Consider the following 26,110-nt stretch of genomic DNA (forward strand, 5'->3'; position numbering starts at 1 on the left):
TTCTAGTACTTAACTATCCTTTATAAGTATAAGTTTTTCCTAATATCTAACCTAAATCTCCCTTGCCCATTACTTGTCCTATCTTAAATGGACATGGAAAATTAATTGATCACCATCCTCTTTATAACAGCCCTTAACATATTTGAAGACTGTTATCTTTGTCTTTTCTCAGTGACTAAACATGCTCAGGTTTTTAACCTATCCTCATAGGTCAGGTTGTCTAAACCTTTTATCATTTTTGTTGCTCTCCTCTGGGCTCTCTCCATGTCTTTTTCTTAAAGTGGTGCACCCAGAACTGAACACAATACTCCAGCCCTGGCCTCACCAGCGCTGAGTACAGTGGGACAATTATGTTGTGTGTCTTACATATGACGTTTCTGTTAATACACCCCAGAGTATTAGCTTTTTCAGCAACTGCATCACATTTTTGCCTAATGTGCAATTTTGTGATCCACCAGAACCCCCAAATCCTTTTCAGGAGTATTACTGCCTAGCCAGTTATTCCCCATTTTGTAATTGTGCATTTGATTTTTTTTCTTTGATTGTAGCACTTTGTCATCTTGTTGATTTTTCAGACCAATTCTCCAAATTGTCGAGGTCATTTTGAACCTTTATTCTGTCCTCCAAAGTGCTAGCAGCCCCTCCCAGCTTGGTATCATCCACATATTTAATAAGTATACTCTCCACTCCATTATCCAAGTCAATAATGAAAATATTGAGTAGTACCAGACCCAGGACAGACCCTTGCAGCATCCTATTACATACATCCTCCCAGTTTAGCAGCAAACCATTGACAGCTACTCTTTGAGTAAGGTCTTTGAAATTCACTATAAAATCATAAGAACTACCAACACTGACTGAGTTTCAACGTGCATCTAGGAGTAGGGATCCACCATCCTTCCCTCTCTGTATGGAACGAACAGGGGGTTTTACTTCTTAAACTAGAGAATGTCTCAAGAACCACACAGATCTCAGGATATCAGCAAAAGCCCAGTGCCTTAGGTATCTGACTGGTGAGGAGGAGAGAATGCCATGAATAGTGGCTGCTCCCCAGCTGCATTTCTTCCGGCACCTATCCTCTAAACATCTGTGGAGCCCTCACACCATAGAGCTATAGCAGAGAAGCTTCTCAGCTTCTCACACTGAAGAGTTGGTATTCTTTCTCCTCAGCAGGTTACACCGTAATTAAGCGCCCGTCTGTTTGTATTAGTGGAGGGGAGAATTTGGCCCTGAAAAAGTAGAGAAATAAGACCCAATCTCCTTAGTCACTACCAAAGGTTGAAATTTTTAAAACTGACACAGGGATTTAGCCACACCACTCTTTGTAGTTTAATTGGGAGGTGTGTGCTTAAATGGCTGAGTCAGCTTTGAAAACTCAGTGTCTTCAGAGAGCAGAACACATAGATGTTTTTCATCTGCAGTAGTGGAAGTTTTTTCAGTCACCCAAATTGACCTTTCTGCAGTCACAGTCTGATTAAAATCATCCATAACAAGATAATTTTTTTATTTCTTTCTTTATTTGGACAATTTATATACATATGTACAAAAACATCTATGCCTACTTTTTTTTACAAGTTCATGTGATTTACAAAACAGGACAGCGAAATAACTTATAAAGGATACGAATACTGTACAAAAATAAAACTGATTAAATTGTTGTAAAGGTTGGTATTTTACAGTGTACAGATCATTAATCTGTAGTAAAACAGCATTTTGAAGAACATGTCCAGTCTGGTGTGTACTGAACAAAGTCCATCTGCAAACTGAAAATAGAATTGTTTATGTAAGTCATCAAAAATTGTTCACAAAAGTAGTATGTTGTATAGCTATACCTTTAAAGCCTTGGCTTCTCTATGCAATAGTGAAGGGCTTTCTTAACTGAGGAGAGGAGCTGTCCTAACTTCAGCACTATTAAGTATTTCCCGAATAGTATGACAAGTACATATAGTATTAGAGAACCTGATTTTTCTTTCTTTTCCAACACCTGCAACAGTCTCTTACAGAAATTCAGTTTAAAATACAAATGACTATCCTGCAATTTGTTTTGTATGTTAAATCCATTGTCTGCTTTCACTCAAAAAACAAAAACAAACAAAAAAAAAAAACCCCACCAAAAACTTACTCAACGTATTTTGTTAGTGGTTAATGAACCATGTTATTCCCATCTGGACTGGACTGAGATACAGTATGTATTAAAGCAAATTAGAATGTTGGTTTCTGTTTGGGAATTTTTATAGACAGGATCTTCTCACAAATATAGACATGAGTTTATACATTCCATTTTTGTACCTGTGAGAGTACCTTACATTTTTTTTATAACACAAAAAACAATTTAGTGACATTTGTTTAAATGTACATTCTGCCCCAAATGTTCAAGCTTGGTTGCCTATAGCTCGACACCTATATCCATATTTAAGCTGCTACTGGTAGTTAAGTGGCCTGATTTTTTTTGTTCTTTGATTTTTTTTAAGAGGTGCTGATTACCCACAGCTCCCAACATAGTCAATAGTAGGGAAGGACACTCAGCATCTCGCATGATCAGTCCCTAATTTGCTAAGTACTGCACTTGTCCCACATAATGGCAACAGTACACATAGAACAGCTGCTGGATTGTAGAACTGACTCTAAACTCTGTTCTTAAGGTTTGTTTTTTTTAATAGAGAAGGGGAGGACGAGTGTAAAAATATTACTTTGTGAGTTGCTGGGCTACCACATGGTCCTGACCCCAAGGCAGCAGTTACAGTACTGGTAAGCAGAATACATTTTTTATACTGGGTCAATAGATATAGCCAGGCTACCTATTTTATTAGGAAGAACAAATGTCCCTACAACTTATTTTGGACACCAGAAATTAATGCTTGTTTCTTAAAATAACTGTTTCAAAAAGCTGAAACGGAGGTAGAAAGTGTGCTTGGTTTCCTGATGTCTTCACTGAAGAAAACGCCTCCCTTTTTATTCCACAGACTGCTCAATATCCCTAATGCCTTAAAAGCAGTTCTCTTCACATCGACAGAATTTCTAATGAACTACACAAGTAAAAATGCTATAGACAAACTGATCTCTAAAGCTGGAAGCCAGGTATAATTGTAGAAGAAAATTTTCTACTTCTGAGTCGATTTTTGTTTATTTCTAGGAAGCAAGCTTTTTTTATCAGGTGAAACAATAAGAAGATAACTGTAGCTGCAGGTGTACTAACAAGATTTTATATACAAAGTTTTACAAGAGGACCCAAATAACATCCCCAGTGGAACACCACTGACTTCAATGTGGTTAATTCAGAGATGAATTTGGCCCTGGATGTCTGTAATAGGGCTGCACCTCACCTTCCTTCTTTTGAAGGAGGGGTAAAAACAAAAGACCAGAAGAATGTTTCTGGAAAGAAAAGTGTGTAAACATAATTCTCCACCATACAAGTGGATAAAGAGGGAAAAATCCTTAATACGTTGTTTTTTTTTAAAGTTCATGCTTTTAACTTAACAGAGAGGAAAACTCAGATAATATAAATGATCTTAAGTTTTCCTTCAATGATGTCTTAACTCCTCTTAAAGAGCAAATCATAGCTTTTAAATAAATGTAATATTGCCATTATAATAAAATATGTTGTATATGACACACAAGTACTATACAAGGTATCTAGGAGTGAGGCTCATGTCATAAGGAATAATATGACATGCCTTCTTTATTGTAGTTCTAATTATCTCATGATTCCCCCCTCAACTCTATATAACACCTATGAAAAGATAAAGGAGACTTACCTGTTTCCATTAACACAGAGTGCTCTTAAGGAAAGATCTAGTCTCTCCACAGCACACACAACTCCCACTGGAATTTATAGGAGTTGAACAAGTGTATGAAGAGAATAAATCTTTAAGGCAAGTGTATGAAGGGAATTTTTTTTTTAAAAAGCAGCAGTTTCTAAAGATGGTAGTTGCTGTTGTGCATCCATTCAAATAAAACAGCAGAATAAAGCACTGTTAGTGGCATTTATATAGTACAGTACGGTATATATTGTCAAATGAAATTATAGGAACAATCCAGAGAAGTGTATTTCTCCTTTCATACTCCTGCCACATTATTTAGGCTGACATTTTTTTTTCTGGTTACTGAATAATAGAGCTAAATATACATGATATCAGAAAAAGTCAGTTTTGCCTTTTTTTTTTTTTTTGCTTAAAGTATCAGCTTAAGTTGTACACAAATTTATTGGGAAAAACATTCAAAAGTATAGTTCATACAAAGAAAAATTAGACCCAGTTTTCTTTAGTATAAATTCAACGTACTTTTGTATATCAATCAGGTATTATTAGTAACACATGTAATGTATTAACAGTCTTTAAATGATGGATCATTCTGAGATAGAAGTGAACCCACTTCTAAAATGTGTGCTATGGAATTTTACTTGAGAATTATTAAGTGATTTGGAAAGTGGTTTTACTAAACAAATTTTAAATACAAGCAGCATTACATTGTTCAACAAAACATGTTTATGACACAGCAATCACAAAGACCTTGGAATCACTATTGTGGAGTCACAGGTCAGACCACCCAGTCAGACATATATACACCAGTGTTGATTCTTTAAGTTACAAAAGAAATGAATCATCTACTCTGATCCCCATCTTTGCCCCCAACCTCACTCAGCAGTCACTCGTTTAAGACTGTTATCAGCACGGGGGACAAAATATTTATTTTAAATTTCAGCTACATGTGCTTTAAAAATGCAAGTAGAGAATATTAACTGTACAGTGGCAGACTTCTTGTGCTGATCAGTTATGCCTTTACCAATGTCTTTTTCCCCCCAGTGTAGTCCATCATTCAAAATGAGGTGGAGCTTGACTTTTTTGATCTCTTAATCATGCTTGGATGAAACTCAGTGTGGCGACGGGCATGCTTTGTCAGGTGATCGCTCCTCATGAACCGCTTCTCACAGAGAGGGCACCTGAACTGCTTTTCACCAGTGTGGGTTCTGTAGTGTCGAGTCAGCTCATCTGACCGAGAGAACTTTTTAAGGCAATCGGGCCATGTGCACGGGAATGGTCGCTCACCTGTAGGAAGGTAATGATGACAAAACCAGAAAGTTTAGAAGGAAAAACAGGAATCTAGAAGATGACAGCAGAGCAATACCAAACAATATCACAGAGCTTACACAAATCAATAAACATATACATGTGTGGCTTAATGACAGTTAAGGTGAGGTATTCCATTCACAATCTGAAAAGCAGGGGAATCAGAGGCACTGACTCGGTGGGTACTCCGGGGCTGTAGCATCCACGGGGAAAAAAATAGTGGGGGTTCAGCACCCACCATCAGCCCTGCCAATCAGCTCCTCCCCTTCCCCCCCAGTGCCTCCCACCTGCTTGTGATCAGCTGTTCAGTGGTGTGCAAGAGGTGCTGGGGGGAAGGAGGAGGAGTGGGGGTGGGGCATGCTCAGGAGAGGAGGTGGGAAGGGGCGGAGCAGGGGCAGGAAGAGGCGGGGCACCCCCTGGGAAATCACAAAGTCGGCACCAATGGGGAATAACAAGCTAAGGGGGAAAGTTTCCTGCATTTCTTACCACTTTCACACAGCATATAATGCTATAACAACACCCTGCAATGCTCCAACCGGTTTCATGTCTCCCTCCAACAGATACCAAAAACCAGTATATACCCTGACTTTATCAAACTCCAGTGCAAAACCTCTGAAGCTGTTGTATGAGCAGATGAGCACATCTGACTGCCATACATTCCATACAGTTGAGAAGTTTTTCTGCCTTAACACTGCTGAGATGACTCTTAAGGCTTTGCATTAGAGTACATGTTTGATGAAAGTGGGGGTACATATTGGTTGTGGGTATCTGGTGGAGGGGGAAATGAAACCTTGTGGAGCATTGCAGTGTGTTATTGACAGCACTGGAGGCCATGTGAAAGTGGCAAGAAATGCAGGAGACTTTTCCATTACCTTGTTATTACCACACTTTTCAGGTTGTCAGTTGGTGGGGTGTGTCCTGAAGCAACCTCATCTGTCACCAACTGAAGCCTTCGTGTGTTAATTTCCTAGTGTTTTATACAGGTTTCATGTACTTCAGTGAATTGGTACCCAAGGGAGAGATGCCAATGGTTGAAATGCAAAATCTCTGTATTTTGAGGTCATGCTATAATTTACATATTCCAATAGTACAGATTATAGTAAATTATAAATGTGTTATGGGATATCTTCTCTTTGTGTAAATTAAATAAACCAGTTATATTTAAAAAGAAAACCTGAAAGATAGACTGTCACATGCCACCAGACTATCCTCTCACACAGGTCAATAGCAAGATTTGAACCCTTAACCCTCAAACCAGATCTCTATTGCTAGAGCTACAGGAGTATTTGCTACCCTCAGTTAGGTCACTCACAAGAGGACCTGACACACACTTTTATAAGGGGTTACTAAACTGTTTACCAGACAACAGTAGTATACTGGAGAGCAGGAATCCTGGGGTCTATCGTTGCGTCTTGAAAAGAGAGTCTAGGAATTAAAGATAGGCCAACCAAAGCACATTCAATCAGAAGGGCTGTGTGGCGAAGGGATGCTAATTGAGGCTGCCGTTGTTAATCCTGGCTTCTACTTCTGACTGTACCTGCAGTGACCTCCTGCAATGTCTCTGTTAACTTATTTTGTAAAATGAGGTGCCAGCTCATACTTGCCTTCTAGAATTGGGGTTCAAGGACTTGACTGATAATCAGGGTGGTAAGATTCATGGGAATATAAACCACATTCAATAGAGGTGACATTTGAATTTATGATACCCTCTGTTCCAGCTCAGGGAGCTTCCCCCTAGGTTAGAGGAGTATTGGGTAGGGATGGCTTGCGTTCTTTCTAGCTCTCTCTCTCTCACCCATCCACAAGTGACCATGTTACAGCATCACTGCTCATTACAGCAGGTTTAATGTAATGCATTTCTTTTCAGTTATGGAGAAAAGTTTAAAATTATGATGCCGATGAAGGACACTTACTGTACAGGATACTGTATTAATCATTGCATGAAGAGCAATGTGTGGTGCAAAGCACAGATCCTAGGGCACTTTAGTTTTCTTTCAAAGGTTGTTGGAAAACAGGTGAGACAATCCAGTGTAAAACTTCAGAAAAGGGGATAATTTTAAGCTGATTATTCTCTGTAATAACCCAATTTTAATCAAACTACCATTAAAAATATAAATAGTATTAATCTTTATAGTCTGTTTTGGACGTTTGCCATCTTAATGGGATTTATACTAAACAATGGTTTTAAACTTACTTAAAACTTCTGACTCATTTTTAAACTATGGAGTCAAGATCAACAACTCCATAATACTACCTTTCATACTTTGGCTTATCTAAAGCACTGTACAATGATGCTAAATACCTGAGGTGAAATCCTAGTGAAGTCAATGAGAGTTTAACCATTGCCTACAGTGGGGTCAGGATTTCACCTTAGATGCACAGTGACTATGTAAGCAAACAAAGTGCCAATTTGTTTCCACCACTAGTTCATAAACAGCTGTTCAGGACAGCACTTAAGCATATGCTTAACTTTATTCATATAATGCTTAAGTACTGTCCTGAACAGGGTTGCTTTTCTGAATCAGGACCTAAAATCTGTTGGTTTTCTAAATTGAGATGGAGAGTCCTGATTAGAACGCTAGTGTTGTGGGATCTTTAATTTTCACCAAGACAGCTGCCAGTGGAGTATAGGCCAGTGTATTTGTATAGGACAACTTATAGGCATGCAGATCCTGTGGTAATGAGTGCAATATAAAGAGCTCTATAGAACAGAATAACTAGAACTTGGTTTGTGTGAGTTGTATCCACAAACTTGGGCTGACTTTCTCTTTCCTTTCTGAAGCATGTCAACAAACACCCCTCAAAAATGCAATGATTATTTTTGAATACACACACTCTTCTGGTACTCCTGTTTCACTAAGCAAAGTCATCTGGAGTTGTGAGAAAAGAAACCAAAGGGGAACCCAGGCCCTCAACACAGTTCCAAATAGAGAAAAACAAAGCTGCTCAATCTCCTGGTTGGCTGCTTCAAGTCAATTCAATTCAACTTCCTAGGCTAAAAAGTTACTGTCCCTTTATTGTCAGATCCAGCAGCATGGACTGATGTGCATCTGGGTGTAAGGAGCAAAACCCATTACCTTAACCTAAAATGCATTGCTGAACACTTTCAAAAACAAAGATGTCAAGAATGGGCAATAACCATTAGAGGTGTCCTAGGCACCCAGAGGCTGCATTCACAGATATGAAAATCCCTAAAATTAATCAGTGAAGATGGCATGAGAGGAAGGAAGTTAGAGCTGAAGGAATAGCTAGAGGAAAAAAGAGAACCAGGAGAGGAAAGTATCACAAAGGCCCACTGAGGATAAGATGTCAAGGAGAGGATTACTGACAAAGTGAAAAGCAAAGAATTCAGGGAGAATGATGATGGGAGTAGATTCTCTTAGATCTGGCCAGAAAATGGTGGCTTTAGACCAGGGGTACTCAAACTTCATTGTACTGCGACCTCCTTCTGACAACAAAAATTACAACACGACCCCAGGAGGGGGTGGACCGAAGCCTGAGCCCACCAAAGCTCTGGCCTGGGCAGAGGGGCCAAAGCCGAAGCCCAAGAGCTTCTGCCCCAGGAAGGGGACCTGTAATTTGAGCCCTGCCACCTGGGGCTTTGGCCCCACGCTTCATCCCTGGGTCTCAGCAAGTCTAAGCCAGCCCTGGCGACCCTATTAAAATGGGGTTGTGACCCACTTTGGGGTCCCAACCCACAGTTTGAGAACCGCTGCTTTAGACCTTAGAGTCTCTCTATCATATGTAGATGTCAGAGCTCGATGTCCAGGCTTTGTAAGCAGAGGATAGCCTCTGTATCAATGGAGGCTAGGCATTGTAAACTGCCCTTCTGAGGTCTGGTTGGGTATGCTTCCACAACGTGAGTTATTGTCTGCAATGCTGTCCCACAGGCTGAGTGTAGGGAAGAAACCAGGCCAAGTTGTTGCATAGTTGTGGCAACTCTGGACAAGCCAGAGAGTAGTCTGTTGAGGTTGGTCCAAGATGTATAATCATATAGACAAGGAAGAAGGTGCAGTGATGCACTCCTGAATTTACATACTGTGTTTGGAAGCATTGGTAGGAAAGAGAACCTATCTATGATGTAGTTTTCAGCACCTTGGTGACGCTGATTTTCTGTGCATGTAGCGCTCTTGTCCAAAAGTGTGCGAGTTGCCTTGGCAAAGAGGTGTTGATAGATTAGCAGGGGTGTAAAATCCCCAGTTCACAGGAGCGGGACTCCTCCTCTGAAGATGAGCAGACCTTTGAGTTGGCACTGTATGTTGTTTCCAACCTGAGAATGGGGCATCAGCCAGCCAGAGATGTAATAGGCTAGTTTTGTCAGACTTAATAGTCTTTCATTGAAGGAGCTATGCGTGCTAGCATATACAGACTGAAGGTTGGTGTATAATTCAAGCAGTCACTAATAATATGAATGACAAATTCTTCATGTCAACAAGCTGAATGTGGCAACTGCTCCCCCAGAACATGGAGCACTATTCAGCTACAACAAACAGCAGGGTCAATACAGAAGTAGAAAGGACCAAAGGGTCTTCTCCCCAGGAGCCTCTTGACAGTTTTCGTATCAAGGCAGTATGGGAAGAAATCTTCATTTTCAGGAGTTTCAGGTGCGGCCAGTATGTCCAGCTACGCCCAAGTATTTGATAACTGGCTGGAATTTCAGTAGCCATCCTGGGACACAGATTGAGAAGAACTGATTGGCAAGACAACTGTTTAAATGGAAAGTGGTTGCTGTTGTCCTGGTTTCATTAAGAATTCATTTACCCTGCTGGAATACATGGTCAAAATGGCCATGTGTTGGCTGAGCTTCTCTTCAACCCTGTGGAAGTCATTTCTGGGGCCCTCAATACAGATGTAATCAGCATACTCGTACTTCTTGGCCTGTGTTTCAGGAAGGTCATATGTGTATACAGTGAACAAAAGAGGAGCCAAAACTGACCCTTTTTGGGAGGTCATTGTGTTGACAGGTAGGGTGAATGATTTTCTCCCCAACTTGCAGGATGAAGCTTTGGTTATTGATCATTTCTTGAATGAACTGCACCATTGGCCTACAAGGAATAATTTGCAGCAGCTTGGCAGTCGGCCCAATGTGCCACATGGTGTCGTAGCCTGCTGTCAGATTCATAAGGACTACGCCAACTTCCTTTCCTGACTCAAATGTGTTTTCTGTGTCTCAGTATCTGCTCTTGGGTGCATCTTGACTCCATCCTGAATGTGAGGCAGCTGAGGGTACCTCGACTACCTCACTAATTCACATTAGGATTAGTCTCTCCAACAGCATGTAAATAACACACAGCAGAGAATTCAGTCAGCAGCTCTCTGGGTCTGTCAATGGCTCCACTGGCTTAGGTACAGCTACAGTTTTTGTTCTGCACCTGGATACAATGATTCAAAAATCAAAATAGCCAGCTTTTGGAAATTGGCCCAAAGTGAGAAAGAAACACTTGGATGTAATCTAGACCAGGAGCCTGATCAGGATGCCGTTGATCTATAGCCAGGTCAAGCTCTTGATTGGTAAAAGGAGCCATCAGGTTCATGTCCACATTCAGAGCCTTCCGATCACCATTTTAACTGCACAGCTGAATGCTCTCCCTCAACTGGAAGTCTTGGCATTGGCCACCAGCTCGGAAGTGATAGAGTTTGCTGTGACTGGGTATTCTCTTTTGCCCAGATTAGAATCTCTGCTCAGTCTCTTACTTAGTTTTCTAGGATTTGTGACTGGAATGCATGACTTTAGTGAAAGTGGTAAAAGCCGAGTCTAATGGATGAAAACAGTCACTCAGATAATATATTATGAAATTTAGTCTTCTAGCTACACAGCGTGCCTGTCAGACTTTTCTGCCCCAGACTGAAAAGGATATGTTAGGACTCTAGGACTCTTATGTTGTCCATGAGGTGGGACATGACTCTCTGAAACTATCTTGATTTAGAATTAGCCCAGAAAAAGCCTGGCCCTTGGTCAAGGAAGAAGGATAAAAGGAGTAGCAAAAGTAGTGAGTCACTCTAGAGCACCAGTAAAGAGAGAGGGAAAGCCACTTGTTTGAGTAATTCTAACCCTTGGAGCTCTGACTATGGTTTTCCAGGTTTCTCTGTTTCCCACTCTACTTTTCCAAGTGCAGTTGAACACCTTTTTAAACAACTACTGCCCTGAAAGGAGACATTAATTTTATAGGTCTGTTGTGCATGCACACACAGGCCATGGTTGCCTCTATACTACAGAATGGGGTTGTTGGGAGTTCATAGTGTAGAGCAGGGGTTCTCAACTTTTTTCTTTTTGAGCCCTCCTCCCCCTCCCATGCTATAAAATCTCCATGGCCCACCTGTGCCACAACAACTGGTTTTCTGTTTATAAAAGCCAGGGCCAGCATTAGAGGGTAGCAAGCAGTGCAATTGCCTGGGGTCCCATGCCACAGGGTCCCCTACAAAGCTAAGTTTGCTCAGGCTTTGGCTTCAGTCCCATGTAGCAGGGCTTCAGCTTTCTGCCCTAGGCACCAGTGAGTCTAACACTGGCCCTGCTTGGTGGACCCCTGGAAACCTGCTTGAGGCTCCCCTGGGGGTTCCAGACCCCTGGTGTAGAGTGTCCATATTAGCCATCCTGTTTTGGGTTTAGATCTACCTCAGATCCTTGTACAGCACTCTCCTCAAGGGTTTCAGTTGTACTGCCCTCTCAATGCCTATCTCACACCTTCTGGCACAAAGTCCTGAAGCACTGGCTTGCAGGACATTTGGAAATGCATTCTGGGACTCCAAGAGAATTGTGGGAGAAGAGGTCAAAATCCCATAACTCTTTCGGAAGCTCAGCAATAACCAGGGCATGAACTTAAAATGGAAGCCAGGCTGAAATATCAGAGCTCACTCTTTGCTCACCAGAAATTTTTCTGCTGGAGCTTCTAAAATAAAATCACCAAGTATTGCAGGAGAGGCAATATGTGGTGTGCCTGCATTACCTGTGCATACCGAAAATGCCCTAACCACCAGCTGATAGTCAATGTCTCTTCCCTATCCAGGGGAAGCAATTTTCAAATTTCAGGTATATTCTGATGCAGAATGGGAACATTTTTGAAGTCTCAAAAAATTTTGTGGGACAGAAAAGTCATTTCCACACAGGAAGACTAGGATGCAGAAGATAGGATAAGCTTAGTGCAAGAAAATGTTAAAACTTTGAACTCTTGAAGAGCAGATAGAGGTAGGAGAAAGGGGACCATCCTCTTTTCTAGGCTTTCAGTGATTCTGTGAGCTTGCAAATCCACTGCTCCCCTTGGCCATGAAGTCATACTCAAAGCCCAGAGAAATGGTGATTAAATAGCTGATTTGACAGAGACTGTGCTAGTGGAGGTGCTTGCTGATGTGCTGCGATAGTGCAATCAGCAACAGTGGACATCATATCTGCCTGCTGCATTCCGCACATTTGTGAAAGCAACAGTGAAGTGTTTAAGAGTCTGTTGAATGAGGAACTTGCAACAATTTATGCACAGGCAGACAAGCAGTGCTACCGGAATCTGTAACACTTGTTAATGTTGGCAGTACCAGGCACCTGAACCAAATGAATCAAAGATGCTTTGTACACTTTTTGCCGGGGTAGCGTAAAGAGGGTGTGGTGATAATGTTCATTCTGCCTGTTCAAGCCTGAAGGGTTAGCATGTGCTGCCCTTAAATATCTTTGTTTCCTTTGTTGATGGTGGGTTTCACTTTATGTATGCACATATCAGTTTGAGTCTGGGTAAAGAATATTATGGCATAATGAAGTGGTGATGTAACAAAGGTAAATTAAAAGTATATTTTATGGATTCTTAACACTGAAATAAATTGTGCAAATTTACTTTATTTAAAACCACAAACATTCAGGCCAGCTCCAATAAGTAACCAGAGAAAAATAACCCAAGCACACAAAAATTTGGTTTACGGGGCTATATGGCCACAAAATGTATGTCCCGCATACTCCAGTTCTTTGTCCTGTTCACCACCAGAGTGCCAGGAGACCACAGCAGAGGGAGCAGACAGGGATGAGCCAGTCCAGTATGGGCTGCAGTTCTGTACCATAGCATCATGCTGAGGTGGGTGTACAATGCAAACAGGTGCTGGGAGAATAGTGCTAGGTGCCTTTGCTTCTCCATGTATTCTCTGAAATTTTCTATGGACCTCTTGATCCAGCAGCATCACTTCACTATCCTGCCATATAAATTCCATCATTGGTTTTCTGTCCTCTTGCCTAAAATGGTCTTGTCTTTCCAAAAAACGACCCACTTTTTCCTCCTTGAATCTAAACATTGTATCAGAGTCCCTTTACATGCCCCTCTGTGAGTCATTTCCATTTCCTTCCAGTGAGAAATGTGGTCAAGTGTTCAATCATTTGTGATTCCTGATGCCTTTGCCGTCCCATTCTGTGATGTGCCAGCATTTCCACACTGGGCCTGGGTGCAGTCGGGCCCTCTGAAATCAGAAATAAGAAGAATGTTAATAGGCTAATTAATGACATTCCAGGGTTGTCTGTACCAAGGAATGCAATAAAAGTAACTGCTTCTGGTTCCTTTCTCACTCCAATTCCTTCTTGCAGCAAGAAGCTCTGTTCTTACTATTTAAAGATGATAAGAATATAAACTAACATTCTCTCCCTAATTTAAAACCAATTCTTAACCAGCGGGAATGAAAACAATGTGTGCAGGGGTGGGGCTTGGTGGCTGTAGTTCAATGGGACTAAAAAATTGCGTAATCCAGGCAAACAGGAGATAGAGAAAATCTTTGTGCTGAGGATTCCAGAATGGGAAAGGACCGGTTGGTTTGAACAAGTTAGGAGCAAAGTTGATAATCCTACACTTGGGTTGTTCTCATGGCTAAATATAGGATATGTTCTAGGACTGAAGAGGTGTAGTGAACTTCTGTGGGTGTATAGGGAAATTAGTATTACCCCTAATTTGATTGCTCAGATTGAGCATTGATTTTTACAAAAGACTTTCAGCGATTATTCACAGAGGACTGTGGAAAAATATGGCTAAAATACATTCTCTCTTCTAGATTTCTGCCCTGCATTGTTAGCTGACCACAGTGAAGTTTGACATAGTCATTATTCCACACCCTCACTGATGGTTAGTATAGAGCAGCTTGTTATTGAGTAATGCTTTTGCCTGTGTCTCATATGTTAAATAGAAAGGCAGAATGAACTATAATTACAGCTTGATAAGAGTGGATAGCTAAACAGATGCCTTTTTCCGATACATGGGCTGACTGAGACGATGTCATGTACATGGTGGGATCATGCTACCCAGTATGTAGTTTCTTGTAATAATACTCTTGCTTTTACATTTAGTATATGTCAGGGTTTGTTTGACTTTTGGAACAGGTTTTCCTTGCTTGACCTCCATTTTGAGCCTGGCCCTGTGACATGTCTCAGCCAGCTGCAGTTCACTGCATGCCTGAAACATCTGCCCTTACTTGGGACACCTGGCTATGTTGCCAAGTGTGGAGAATTATGGTGGGGCTTGTCCATCCTGATAGAATCTGGGGGAGCTGAAGCGGGGAGGGAGGGTAAAGAAAGCGGTCACTTATGATGTAGTGGCAGAGCCAGGGAGAATGGGGTCTTCTAGCACCATGTGATCTTGTAACCACCCACAGTCAGAGTATGGTGTTTGAAAGAATCCAAGAACATGTTCCCAGAGCCCCCAGGCATGCAAAACCAATCCTGATTGCTGAAAATAATAAAATCCAATGTACCTTGCGTGCTCCTTTGTTTCCTACGTCCACCCCCAACCTGTTTGGCTGCTGTAGCCAGATCTTGAGCTTCTCCAAAGAGGTCTTGGAATCCTGGTATGGTCTCAGGCACCTCCTGGTCCTGGCCCACATCCCTTGTCATGGACTGGGCTATGATGAATATTTTTCCTTCCTCTTCTCCTGATGGCCCAGGTGCTAGGTGTCACAGTGTCATCCAAAGTACCTCAGGCTCTGTAGATGGATGAGTGCCAAAAATACTGTCCAATTCATTGGGAAAAAAGACAGGTTTTCCTCCTTACCCCAGACTGGCTGCAGTTATCTCAGGCCCTTTTACTTTTCTCCTGGTAGTGTCTTTCCCCCAAGTGGGTGATTCCCTGCCATGCACTATATTTGCATCACTCAGTCATAATCCAAAGTTTTCCTAATTAGAGTTCAACTGCAATTGAATCTCTCAAGCACCTGGGTATCTGCCTCTGGCCAGCTGGCAGCATTCCTGCACAATAGCTTTTTCCTTCTGAAATATGTTCCAAAATTGGCTTGCTGAAACACACAATGACCGCAAAGCTACGAGTGCTGGCAAAAAAACCAGTACACAATGAGATCAAAAGTATGAAGTACTATATGTGTAGGCAAGGGACTTCCAGAAAACTTGATCCTGTACCAACAAGGTAGAAGAACTAGGCCAAACAAGCCCCCTACGTAGTGGCTAGTGCTCTGTGAGACAGTGATGGGAGGCCAATTTGCACCATAGAGATTATTGCACCAGCACTTTGTATCTACAGTGGCACTGTACCAATGGAGCCTCACAGTGATGTGGGCAACACAGTAGCTAGCCTTGCTTGGAGCAAGTACAACCCACAGTGTGGTATGTTCCTGTGCCCCGTAGATAGTAATTTTGTGGGCAGACATGACAGATGTGCTGGGAGATTTAAATGGCAGTTAGCTTCTCAAATTGCTCAAGTATGGGTAAGATCCATTGCCACAACATACACATATCCACCAAACTTAATCTCAGTATTGCTATGATTCCTTCAATACATCTTTGACTGCACCAATTAACATCTGTTGCCCCTATGTTCAGAAGCAAAAAAAAAAGAGAAAGTTCTCATTATTATCTATGAATTCCCTAGTTGAATAATTATTCATCACGTAAAGTGTACTAGACTATTCTACAGGACAACCTGAGACTCTATATGTCTTAGGCATTTATAGGGTGCAAGTCGTTATAATTAGCATCAGTTCTCAAGCCATTTAAAAAAAAAAAAAGAAAGATCCCGAATGCACCTTTTGCTGCATAGGCACCGACCACACACAGTGCAAGGTGAAGAATGAAAGCAATAACCACTATCATTGGTTTACTTTACAATTATCAGCAGTACTGGAACACCATTCTGGCTCCCCCAAAAAAGTGCACGCAGAGCATTCCGGCACAAGAGTGCTTGGCTGGCATCTAAATACAGGATTGAGACAATCATAAAACGATTTGAAATGGGCTCTGTTCGTGCTATCCTAGGATTTGGCCGTTTAAACTTAACTTGGTTTTCCCAACCCTTTCCTCTCTTTCAGGTTTGGCAGCTCTGTCAGTTTATGAATGTGAGGATGGTGTCGTATTGCAGTTCGGTGAACTGAAGGTGAATGTACTCACCCACAGTGATCCTAATGGATTCACACACAAATGGACAAAATCAGGTTAGGAAGAAATATACCAAATGTTCTCCAGTACCAAGACACAACAAGGTGCAATAACTCATTAGAGTCAGCTCTTCCAATACGTCCTCTGCTGGCAACAGGAGTTACATTCTTGGTGTGAAAGGATGAAGTAAAGCAGTTGAGATAAGGCTACTTTGTTGCTCTCTGATTCCCTTCTAAATGTGCTTTTCCTTGCTTTGATTGAGTAGTGTGATCACTAATACTTTTTGGTAGTTTTCCAAATGTGAAATTTAACAAATACTTAATTCTCTTTAAAAAAAACACAACAAAAAACAGAAATACAAAAAAGCATCAGAAAAAGCATATTGAAAATATGAGTGATTGATTTTTTGCCTAACTTGCTCAACCTTCTAGCCTTTCAAGCAATGTAATCAAATTTTATCAAATATTACAAACAAATAATTTTCTCCTGGATAGAGAATCTGTCCATTCAGTCTGGTAACATTACGAGTTTTCACATTTTTATAAATCCCTGAGAATAATGGTTTCACACATTTTTATCAAGATGCCCTTTGAGCACTGCTATCTGATCTTCAGCCATATTATAAATGCACTACCTGTGTAATGTGTACTGAATAAGAAGCTTAAAATGTTAGATTTCAGATTTTCCATTTGAAACTCAAAAGCACCAAGAAAATGCTCCAAACTTTGTCCATTAAAATACACATCTGTGCTGTCTGACAAACTAGGAATAGTTCAGAAAATAAATGGGAAAGAAATGCAGTCAGGAGCAGCCTAAACTGATAAGGGGCCTGGATTCACGATGCAGTTTGTGTTGCAACATCAATCAGTTGTGTCTCTGTTGTGACAGAAATGCTGCTCCCTGCCTTCCCCCCCAGACAGTAGAACTCAGATCTGTGGCTCCATGTCTCCGCCCTTAACCTATCACGGAATATCATCAAGGGCAAAATGTCAAAGGAGGAGTTTAAGGGCATAGCTGCTGTTATATTGTTACAAAACTCTAGCACTGTTGGACTGGTTCAGACTCACATATTGACATGTGCTGCTCTAAGGCCCTATTGAGGAGGCAGAGAATGTATATACCTCATGCACTTTATAGCACTCTCAAGGGGATCTGTATCTTCCAAGCACTTATAATACAGGGAAATCCTTATTCATTATGAATATTTGATATACACAAGGATTTACAGCCAAATCTTAGGAGCAAGTGCATCTGCTGCATGGAGCACTCAGGGCCTCTGGTCTGCCTGGGTTTCCTAACTGAGTAGGTTTCTACTAATCCTGTAACAGCCCACAGAATTGGCCTCCTGGTATATATGTTGCTGCCCATTTCCTCTCTTGCCATATGGGGGGAAACCAACATCACCAATTGCCATTTGTCCAATTACTGGCGTTCTTTCACCCTCCTTGTTTACATCCTCCTTTCACCTTCCATATTTTTTTATTAAAAACTTTTAAAAGCCTATAAACCCTAGCTCTCTACCCTCATTCAAAATATAAATTGGCAACAGAGACTATTTTCAAGTTAATGCCCTGTACTACTCTAAATCAGCCATCCACCCACTTCTACCTGGCCTCTCCACTGCACCATGACTTCAGTCTCAACTGCCCGTCTATCTACAACTGCATCGCCTATGTTTCTGTACCTTCTATGCTATTCCCTATGCATGGAATAGCCTTATAGAGTTCATTTGGAAGACCCAGATCCTTGCCACATTCAAGTGTCTCCTGAAGACCCACCTCTAGCATGATGCTTATGGGAAAGCTGCCACTGATAACATGAACTCTGAGAAGTAGTTTGGATATAATTGTACATGTCCTATTTTCATTATTTGTATACACATTCTAAAGATAATTGTATATGTATTGCATCTTTCCCCTATCCTCAAGACAGAGAGAGAGACAGTCTTTAAATTGTGAGGTCCTTGGGGAATATGGCCAGGCCCTCTCTTCTATTTGGAAAGCTCCAAGCACTTCATAGGTGCTACTAGAAATAATTCATAATAGTAATCTCACTCTTAATAATGTTTCAGTCTAAAACCCAAGACATCATTAAAATTAAATAATTTTCAAGCTAGTTTTGAGCATGAGTCATGAGGCAGGCCATAGACAACCAATCATCAGATGGTTACTTTTGGTCTCTGCAAGAGGGGCTGGTTTTGAACTAGCAGTTAAGAAGATAAAAGAAATCTCTGATCATGCAGTCCCCCTTTACTAGGTTCCCATGGGTATCCACTTCATACATGGCCTAGGTAAACTCTATTCCCCTTTAAAACTTACTTGTTATAACAATACTGGTGATAGGAAATTGGAAGCAATGTGTAGTATGTTAATCTGCATGTCAACACCCAGAATGCTATTCCAGCTGATGTCTACTTCAGAATAGGATAGATACCTGAGCTCTGGGAACAAACTGGAAATGATACTGTAATTTTCTTTGTCTTTTGCAAGCCAGAAATTTGCAAATCTTCACCTATATTTAGCTACCATAGTTCTGAGTAAATATTGGACCTGAAATGTCAGGGAGGACACCACACAGGCCTTAGGGTAAGTTAAAAGACAGAGTTAAAAAAAACCTAGTTTTGGGACAAATGTCTTTCCCTTCCTCTCAAGTTTCTGTCTATATCTATGGGCTGAAAGTGGGCAAATGGAATATTTTTTCCTCCTACAAACTTCACTTGTTGAGGCTTAGAAATCAGGACTACATTCTATCCACAAAGTTCTTTACTAGGAAGATAAATGGAAGTTCAGATGGACTTTCCCTTCTCCATAAGGGTCTATGAAATGACTACCAACCCAACAAGCTGAGCACGACTGTACTCCTTTCCTTGCTCCCATAGGCAATCTGTGAGGTTCCTGAATTAACCACAGGGATTGCTGTTGAATGACACACAACCATTCTCCTTGTTCACCTGCGCTGCCTGAGCTAAGCATGCTGCTTTAGTAGCCCTTCAGCATGGAGAGCACAAGACAGGTCTCCCTCATTGCAATGCAAAGTAGTATCGCTAGGCCAAAGGGAAAGCCTGTCCGATGGGAGTTTAATTGTAACTCAGATTTAGCCATTTCCTTTCATAAAGCTGCTCTTAGTGTATAACTATTACAGCAGTGCCCTGTGGTGTATTTTCCTGTGATAATTTCTTCTTTTTCCACCACCACTATTATAGAAAGTTCAGAAAAGAACACAGTAATCTACAACAGAGATGCTATGATTGGAAGGTAAACTTCCAACTTCTAGTTATGTTGATTTCCTTTGAGACTCTACTTTTACACTTACACACAACTCGTATTTACAGCAACTTTTAAACAGCCTCATGCACAAGCATGGTGTCTCCTATTGCAATTTACATGTGTGGTAATGGTTTTATTCAGACACTTGAATTAAAAGGACTTGTATGACAATTTGAAGAAAAAAAAGCCTACAATTACCATGTTTACAGTTTTTGTGGAGAGCCTGTGGACATCTGAATTACTATAGCCGTTTTTTGGGGGTGGGGGTTTACTGCTAGGTTAATATTTTGCCATACTACCTCACTCGCTAAACCACTTGAGCTAGCTTGTGTATATTAGCATATCCAGTCTTATGAATTTAGTCCTGGTGAAAAACCCCATTGTGACACTACTGGAGATTGATGTCCTCTATGGAACAGGAATAGCATGGACAATGCAATAGTATCCTTGTTGCCCTGTCAATGTGACCCATCCCCCCAGGCTAAATAGGCCACCTGGAGGGGGGTCAAAAGTTAGGTTAAGGGTAACATTTTCAAAAGTGCCAAAGTGACTTAGGAGCATATGTCCCATTGGAAGTCATGGGACTTAGGCCCTGATCCTTAAAGGTATTTAGGTATTGCTCCACTCAGCATTTGAACACCTGAACCCTAAGCAGCCAGACACTCAGGCTCCCTGTACAATGCATGGGGAGAGTTAGGCACCTAAGGAAGAGATTTTCAGAAGCCAGTCAGCCGCCCAGGGAGTTGTCTAGGCTAGCCAGGAGTAAAATGCTGAGGGGAGGGGTGGGGCTTAGGCACCTAAGTGGCTGACCTGTTGCATGTGGCCTAGAGATAGGTGCCTCCCACCGCCCAGGATCCTCAGCCATGGGCCCTCTCCTGGAGTTAGGCACCTAAGCCAGACCAGCCACTTAGGTAGGCCATGTCCTACCAACCAAAATAGTGTCCCTCTCCTCTATTCTCGCTTGATACTTTTCTCTCACACATTCTACATTTCCCTGTGCCCCCATGTCTTTTGTATGGGCACTCTGTTGTCCTTCCACCTACTGGTGACCTGCCTTCAGCTGTGGGGTCTAACAAGTATCAGGTCTTAAGACATATTCAGAGCATGCCTACCAGATCAGGCCCCACTAGTGAGATAGGCATCCCCCCCCCCATCTAATCTCACTTTGGGGCTTTGGCTTGAGCTGGATCTCTGAGCAGCTCATTAACTGTGGGGTAGCTTTGCAAATGCTGACCAGTGGAAACTAAGGCAGCTAGGAGACTTAGGCATCTCTGGAGTTAGGTGGCAGCTCAGTGGCAACTTTGAAAGTGTCAGTGGTGCCTAAATGGTGGACTTAAGCACCTAGGTACCTTTAAGGATTTGGGCTGTAAGCAGGGCCGGCTCCAGGGGTTTGGCCACCCCAAGCAGCCAAAAAAAAAAGAAGAAGCCGCGATCGCGATCTGTGGCAATTCAGCAGGAGGGCCTTCGTGGGAGTGAGGGACCCTCCGTCGAATTGCCACCGAATACGTGAAAGTGCCACCCCTCTCCGGAGTTGCCGCCCCAAGCACCTGCTTGATAAGCTGGTGCCTGGAGCCGGCCCTGGCTGTAAGTCATTTACATGCTTTTGAAATTTCCCTCTAATGTCCGTTCAGTCCTTAGTCTCTTCACTGATTTTGCCAACAACGTTGCAAGTTTGTCATGATGGAGTTTATGTTGTGTGTGTGAGAGATAGAAAGGGAGAGTGATGTGGAAACCCCATTCATTAGAAACTAGACTGAGACTACCAATTCATTTCACATAGGCCACCAAAGCCATAATATGATGGTAATTTACTTTTGGCCACTACTGACCTATACTGCATCAGAACACTGATGTAAAAATTAATAGCACTGTAACCCTCTATTACTAGTATTTTGAGCCATCCAGCCCCCTCGTGGGAGCAGACTAAAATGATGGTGAACAGGTGCTATGAAAACACAAATTGTAAAGCTGATGGAATGCACTTAGCTTTGAAAGTTAAAAACAGTGGTTGAGACTTACCCAACATCTGATCTTTCAAAGCAGCTGCCCTTCTAGTTAAGTGTCTATTGCACTTATGTGCTTGTATTTGAAAAATATGGGCCACATTCCATTGAAGTCAATGGAATTGTGCCCATTTACATCAGCAGAGAATTTTCCCCTCTATTCTTGCTATGTTTATGGGTGGGGTGGGGGAGCATTTCCTTAAAACATTTGCTCATTAAAAATATGCTCAATGCCTTCCCAAAGAGAGTTTGCTAAAAGCAGTGTTAGAATATAAATGGTTATAATGAAGGTGGCTGCCATATAATTTAGGACCCAGTGTGCTGTAGCCTTATACCAGCAAGTCTGATTTCATATCAGTCCATCATCTTTCTAAATTAGAATATTAACCACCTAACAACTTCCCTTCAGTGTGCTGATTAATCACAAGTATATTTGCCTTGTCAAGGATGATTACATTTCTAAAGGTGGAATTTTCACTGCCTTTCTCCTTGTCTATTTTTCAGATCTTAGTTCATTAATTACTAGACCTTTCACATTCCGATTCATGTAGGAGTTAAACTTTACATGTTTCCTTATGAGAATTCATAAAATTCGTCATCAATCCACGACCTCAGAAACTGGCCACGCCCTTAATCTCACAGCAGAGCTCATGGGGACAAGTCCTAACACACAGGATGAATAAAATGAAGCTCTGAAATCTGACTGGGTAAGTAGCTAGTCAGAGGCTAACTCATCATCCCCTATTTTGTCAAAATTCTATGCTGTACTAAGCAGTGTTATTTTAAAACTCTATGAAGACTCCTGGCCAAACATAAAGCCAGCTTGGCAAGCACAAAAAACAAGCATAAGGCTAAAAGAACATTGAACAGTCCCTAAAAGGCTCTACTGCATACAGGGCGTGCAGCTTCCATGCAATTTTTGGTTAATTCTTGCTACTCTCATAGAAGCAGATATACCATTTTTAGACTGAACAGCTCCTCTACTGGCCTGATCTTCCCAGTGTAAACCTCAGTGTTACAGATGCAGGGAAGAGAAAAATATCTCAGTAACATGACAAACCAGTAGAACACCCTTTGCTCTCTACCCTAAACATTCCATATAATTTCAGTAACATACTGTGCTTTCATAGACTGAATGTAGCCAGAAAGCCATTGCATTCATAGCTAATAACAACAAGGATGAGACACAAAAATGGAGGATGGGAGGAAAACAGGTTAAATAGTAAAATAATTTCTAAGGAGTTCAAACCAGGACAACCAACTTCCTTAACATTATTTGTCTATATTTGCAGCATTTAAGAACAAGGATAATGTTCATGACTTAAAATCAGTGTTGCATAACCAATGCTGCTCTGCAACACTGAGTTAACCCCAACAGCCCCCTCTGCAATTGAGAGACCACAGCTAACCTGTATGCACTCTGTAATGGGCTTTAAGATGGGAGGATTTTCCATAGACTTTGCCACATCCACTGTATGGACACTTGTGTCTCTTTTCAGTGGCTAGTTTCCCCTTTGCAGGCACTCCACTGTGGAGGAGAGAGAGCGGGCTGGGCACACTGCCAGAATCCTGTCTTTCCACTGGGCTGTGGGAAGGACTCGACCCAGATTCAGTGGTCACGTCGCTGTCTGATCCTACATCCTCATCTGGACTTTCTACACTGTCACTGCAGATGGAAGGGGTTGGGAGGGGTCTGTACTTGTTCAGGTCCAACAAGCTTTTAGCAATTGTGACCAATGTGCAATAATCCTTCCAGGCATCCCTGGGGTCATTCAGGTCCTTGGTCACTTCTTCATCAGGCATTTTCAGTAGCTCTGCATCCTGAGCCCCCTGTTCCTGTACCACAGAGCGATTGGAAATGGAAACCAGACACTGAGCAGCAACAAAATCCATGTAGGCAACTGCTGACATTTTGCAGACGAGTAACCACCAAAGAAGAGAACCAAAATCCAGGCACCGAAACTTCTCTGTCGTACCCCCCGGGGTTTTTAATCAGCACACTGGTGCCTTCAGCCTGCAAGATCAGTAGAGAGGGGGTGGGGCGGTGTGCGTTAGTATCCAAGCAAGGAGTCGATCTCAGCCACTGAGCTTTATATAACAATCCATGACTCCAAAGGCAGCATCCACAATCTGGTGCTACACTGGGGCTTCTTGCACGCTTAGACCCCTTACCCGTGATCACCAGAAACTCCAGATTTCAATTCACTCCCAATGACAAGCACATTGACGGGCTATAATAAGGCTCTCTCTTGGAAATACTGTCACTAGTGGTAATTTCAAGTAATCCAGCGTTTTAAAAGGACCCAAGGTGGTGTGTTCCCCCCCTCCCCCAAAAAATAATAATCGCAGGAGGAGCTCTGGAAATGCACCCAGCCGCTTTGCCTTCGTTAGAATTCCCTGCACATTCACCCACTCATCAAGACGCTCTGTTGAAATAGCAGACAAAGCTCCAGGTCTACAAGACACTTGCCCCCCCTCTGCCCACTGCCTGATGCACTCCCCCCTCGCCTGCCGCTCCTCACTGTTCCGGCATGCTCTTGCTCAGTAACAATTTCGCAGAATCCCATCACGTAAGGTTCCAAGCCCCCCACCAATTGGTCAGCGGGGAGGGTGATTCAACTCTGTTTACCTTCTCCCCCTTCCAGTCAGAAGAGCCTTTTTGCATGAGAGGTGTGTCTATAAACGAGGAGCCCGGCCAATCCTAATATTCCCTCCCAATGCCGCGTGCTACTCCGGGAGTCTGAGTGCTGCGATTTAAAAGGGCGATGGGGGAGGAATCTGAAATAAATATATAATCGGTATCACTTATTATTGAGCTCCAGCCTGAATCAGACTCTCTTTAGCGAGCTGCTTCTGACTGCAGCTTAATCTCGCAGGGTGCCGAACTCTGCTGCTTTCCGGCTGGACTAAATCCCTTTCCCTGTGGTTTAGCTATAGCCCTCTCTGCCTAGCAGCTTTCCAAGTTTGGCTTTCCAGCACTTACCGGGTTAACTGCCTAGCTGGAAGTCCTACAGTCCCAGCAACCAGCCGGCCAATCGAAAGTAAGTTGGCTGATGTCACTAACATTGGCTTAGCCAATCAGAAAGAAATTCCAAACACGGCTCAACACTTGTAAACCTAGAGAGCTGGAGTGGGAGACCCGGCCGGGAGTGTGCTGTCGTAGGAGTTCAGACTGCAGACGTAAAGGGGCGAAAATAATTGTACAGTCACTGACCTAGAGCCACCTCTCCACCCCAGTTAAAAACCCATAAGTTCCATTCCAGGGAGGGGTGGTGGTGGTTGTTTTTTTAAAACCAGGGCAGGAGTCTGCTGGATTTCTGATATGCTTAAAATGTCCAGGATCAGGAACCCGAAATATTTGTATTATTTGATTTTACAGAGCCTAAGAGTCTAACAGCCATATACAGAAAATGACATGATCCCTGTACAGAGGAACATAAAAACTAATTTCAGATAGGAAACAAAGAATGAGGCAACGCGTTAATGGGAAGGGGCGCAGGAGGAAGGAGAGGGCAAAGGTCAATAATGTACAATTACTCAAGGAAGGAGAAACACGGCATGATCCAGTGAATGAATGCTTGGCTAATTTCTTTTGGACTCAGGGGAAGAAATGAGACTTTAGAAATAGTTATTTGGCCTCTTTTTTTTAAATAACACCAATAGAGGGGTCACCCTTAAAATATGCTAATTTTGTCTTAGGTAAGTTACTTCAGTGTGCACTGTATTATGTAAACTTCCCCGAACATACTATAGGGAATACCTAAAATACAGCAAATAAGGGACAAAGTTATCTAACTAAGGCACCTAACAAGTTTCTAAGGGTGCCCACTGTATCCAAGGAATGCTTTTATGGGTAAATGGTGTGAGTGATGAAATCTCTTATGGATGTTGAAAAATCCATTTGAATCCATTTAAAATGCTTACAGGTTATTTGCTGCTATTAGAGGTATTATATTGTCTCCCTTCACCGACAAGCCTAATAAAAGTTTAGTATTAAAGCTACTTATTTCAGCTGTTTCTTTTTCAACATCTTTTAATTCCCTTCAAAGACTTACGTATTTTTAATTAAACAAGTGAAATATAACCTGACAAAATAAATAGATCATATCTCCTCCCAACAAAAAATAACAAAGTTATTTGACAAGTAGCTACTGTACATATTTATATACATATTTTTGAGACTGGTTCATCCAAACTGTAGCCTGAGGAGTCTCCTTGACTGAGTGCTCTGAGCAATTTTCCATCTTTGCCTGGAAAATCACCTATGCTGGAGCCAGTCTTTTTCACCCTGGGCAGATAGTATCAAACCAAGACGTGAATGAATCTGCTACCATAGTTGGGTTTGACCACGTCACCTTCTGATGTAGAGAAGGTTTACCAAGGTGATGGTGGTGGTTGTTGCAGAGATCAACACCCATTAGGACTTGTAAAAGTTATATT

The 26,110-nt window shown here is 42.0% G+C and overlaps 1 protein-coding gene and 1 long non-coding RNA gene across 2 annotated transcripts; one reads left to right on the forward strand and one right to left on the reverse strand.

The window, feature by feature from the left end:
- The first annotated feature begins 2,513 nt into the window (after positions 1-2,513).
- On the forward strand, positions 2,514-16,470 carry LOC123372649. Its single transcript, XR_006580385.1, has 3 exons — positions 2,514-2,748; positions 14,076-14,146; positions 16,335-16,470. It is a non-coding gene; the product is annotated as an uncharacterized LOC123372649 (long non-coding RNA).
- KLF9 (Kruppel like factor 9) lies at positions 4,170-24,184 on the reverse strand. Its single transcript, XM_045020908.1, has 2 exons — positions 23,080-24,184; positions 4,170-5,045 (listed from the first exon to the last, which is right to left on the reverse strand). Exons 1-2 carry the CDS (start codon positions 23,579-23,581, stop codon positions 4,816-4,818), a joined length of 732 nt encoding a protein of 243 aa, XP_044876843.1. The 5' UTR covers positions 23,582-24,184; the 3' UTR covers positions 4,170-4,815.
- Positions 24,185-26,110: the final 1,926 nt, after the last annotated feature.

Source organism: Mauremys mutica, chromosome 6 (genome assembly GCF_020497125.1).
Source record: "Mauremys mutica isolate MM-2020 ecotype Southern chromosome 6, ASM2049712v1, whole genome shotgun sequence".
Lineage (NCBI taxonomy): Eukaryota > Metazoa > Chordata > Testudines > Geoemydidae > Mauremys > Mauremys mutica.